General features: G+C 56.8%; 1 protein-coding gene across 1 annotated transcript; it reads right to left on the bottom strand.

Moving 5' to 3' along the window:
- Positions 1–2185: 2185 nt before the first annotated feature.
- LOC142068052 (feather keratin 1-like) lies at positions 2186–2514 on the bottom strand. The gene has a single exon (XM_075117246.1). It carries the CDS (start codon positions 2512–2514, stop codon positions 2209–2211), a length of 306 nt encoding a protein of 101 aa, XP_074973347.1. The 3' UTR covers positions 2186–2208.
- Positions 2515–2814: the final 300 nt, after the last annotated feature.

Here is a 2814-nt window from a genome sequence, read left to right as displayed (position 1 = left end):
CGGAGAGGGCCACGTGACACGGTCCGGGGTCTTCCTTTCCCCCCTGACCACAGCAGGAGCAGACTGGCTCTGTGGGGCACCCCTCACAGCTGAGGTGCTGGCCTGCGGGGACAAGGAGGGAGAGACATTTTCTTCAACATTTCAGAGGCAGCAAGCTGCTCTCTCCACAGTTGGTGTATCCAAATCTGGGCAGTGCAGTGTTGCCAAGCTGTTAGAATATGCCACTGGTGCATTGCGGACCACCTTTTTCACATGGCCCGTATACACGGGGCATTCTCCAGACCTTTGGAGACCTCCTTGTCACCCAGGTCACCGTAGACGATGACCAGCACCGCTAATTCTCTTGGGTATTGGATGCCATCCAAAGTGGTAGTCCACCTTCCTCGCCAAATCACAAGATCTTCCCTCAGCGGAAATCCTGTCCTCGTACTTGACAGGAGACGCCCCCGGGCACTGCAATTCACCGCCTCTTTTCCAATGCCGCTGTCAACCCCCCACTCCCTAGCGAGGCGCTCAGCCTGTTGGGCTTCCTTACCTTCCAGTTCCTGACTGTTGGCCCTGCTCTTCCAGCATCGGAGTTGCCAGGCAGTGATCCGCTTTCCCGGCTGCTGCCTGTAATCTTTCCACATCTCCCAAAGTTCCCTTGAGGTCAGGGACTGGGTACTTCCTGTCTCTTGAGTGATTTCTCTCACTTCTCCCTCCCACTTCTTTGCTGAAGGACCAGCTTACCCATCAGACTCTTCGTCCCCCTCACTCCCTTACTAATGGACGATATGGTCCGGTTCACCTCCCTGCCCACTATTTCTTTTCCACTACTGGAGCAATTACTCGAGGTGGTGTTTGGGTCCCGATCTCAACCATGGCTGTCTCAGATGTGCTTTGGGTCTCTGCCTCAACTACCACGTTCTTAGATGTAGTTTGGATGCCCGGCTGAACCGTGACATTCTCAGAGAGGTTTGGGTCCCTCTCTTAAACACTGTCCTCTGATAGTACTGAATCGTGGCTCGATAGGCACAGGTCAAGCTCCAACACAGTGCTAAAAGCAGCTGGTTTTCAGGCAGCTGCCGCCCACGGACCGGCCACCTCAGGGCATGTTTCACTGTCACCGCACCCAGAAATTGTCTCCTCGTACGCCAGCATGACACCACATTCCACAAACCCCACGTTAAGGCAACAGTGTTGGTTAGTAGTTTTAAACACCTCGCGTAAAGGAGAGGGAGGACCTCGGGAGCCTGTGTAACCATACAACCCACATCAGTCCCGCATGGGAAGAGGGAGGTGTGTTCCCGCACCCCCTCCACAAGGCAGCTCTGCCCAGCACAGGAAGGGCATCCATGCCAGGGCAAAGCGCATAGCCTTTGGTTCTAGGAACATGTGCCCAAGCTCAGGCAAGGAAAGAGATAAGCGGTGCACCAAGCGAACACCCTCCCTCACCTGCGCAAACGCCTGCTAATTAGGAACTACTACAGCTAGAGCATGCTCAGATCAAAACTGCCAATGTCTTGAGACCCGTGCTGAACGCCAGAAAGGCTGCGGGGAGTTGGCCTCGTCTGGCTGCCAGCTGCCCACCAAGACACTCTATCCTTCCGTGTCCTCAGCGAGACAGGGGGCAGAAAATAAGGAGAAAACTTTGTGGCTTGGCATAAAGGCAGTGTAATGAATAAACGCAAGTCCCACGTGCATAAGCAAAGAAAAGCACTGCTCAGCAGAAGGCAAAACATTTCTGTGTTACCAGGACCCTTCTAGCTACACCTACAAAGCACAGCACTATGAAGGCTCTTATGGGGAAAGTTAATTCCATCCCCGTCAGACGCAACACAATTGTGATAACAACCATTGCACAACCATCCCAAAGACCACCCTGCCAGAATGACCAGGGAGCAACATCTCTCTCCCTGGGCATCATGGGAGAGATTCTACAGAGGAAAGGATGACACAGAGGCATGGACTGGGATGCAGCAGAACTTTACTGAGGCAGAAGAGGGAACTGTGGTCGTTCTGAGTGCTGGTCCCAGCGCAGGGAGCACCAGGCTCAGATAGGAGTCTTCGCCCCATGGCTGTGGCCGAGACCCTGCCAGGTGTCCATCTGCCTGACGGGCTGCCGGTGTGGCTCAGCCCTTCTGAAAGCAACCAGCCGACCCTCCATCCGCACTCCAGTGCCATCTTGTGGGTCCCTGGGGGCCTTCCCCAGGGCCATCGCCAGCAGCTTTAGCAGGGGAGGCAGCTCCTGCCGCAGTAGCCGCTGCCAAAGCCGGAGAGGCCAAAGCCCCCGGAGGAGATGGGCACTCCCTGAGAGCTGAGGATGCTGCCAACGGCAGCGGAGGTGGAGGATCCCACGGCGGTGCTCTGTGGGAAGGAGCTGAGGATGGGGCCGGGCAGGGTCACCACCACGGGGGAGGGCTGGATGACGACGGTGGAGTCCTGGCACTGCCTGACACAGGGCTCATTGCAGCTGTTGGCCAGCGGGGTCGGGCCGCAGGGCTGGCAGGGCAGGCACGGGTTGTAGCAGGACATGTCTCGGGGCGGGAGGTGCACCTGTGAGAGTGGGCAGGGGGAAGCAGAGCATGGGGGGGGAGGGGTGGGTGAGGTGCAGCCTGTCACCCCAGGACGATGAGGAATACCATTTCCCTCAGCCCAAAAGAGCTCCAAGAAGAACGACTAAACCCACATAGCACCAGCTCAGCAGACACCTCAGCCAAGCCCAGCCTCTCTCGAAGCCACACCATCCCTCTACCGTGGCATGGGGACTGAAGACACAGCAGGGGAAAAAGAGCCAAGTGTGGGCTGAGAAATCCCACAGTAGGAAAAGGAGGA

This window comes from Phalacrocorax aristotelis, chromosome 23, assembly GCF_949628215.1.
Source record: "Phalacrocorax aristotelis chromosome 23, bGulAri2.1, whole genome shotgun sequence".
Lineage (NCBI taxonomy): Eukaryota > Metazoa > Chordata > Aves > Suliformes > Phalacrocoracidae > Phalacrocorax > Phalacrocorax aristotelis.
This window is presented reverse-complemented; position numbering and strand designations above follow the sequence as displayed.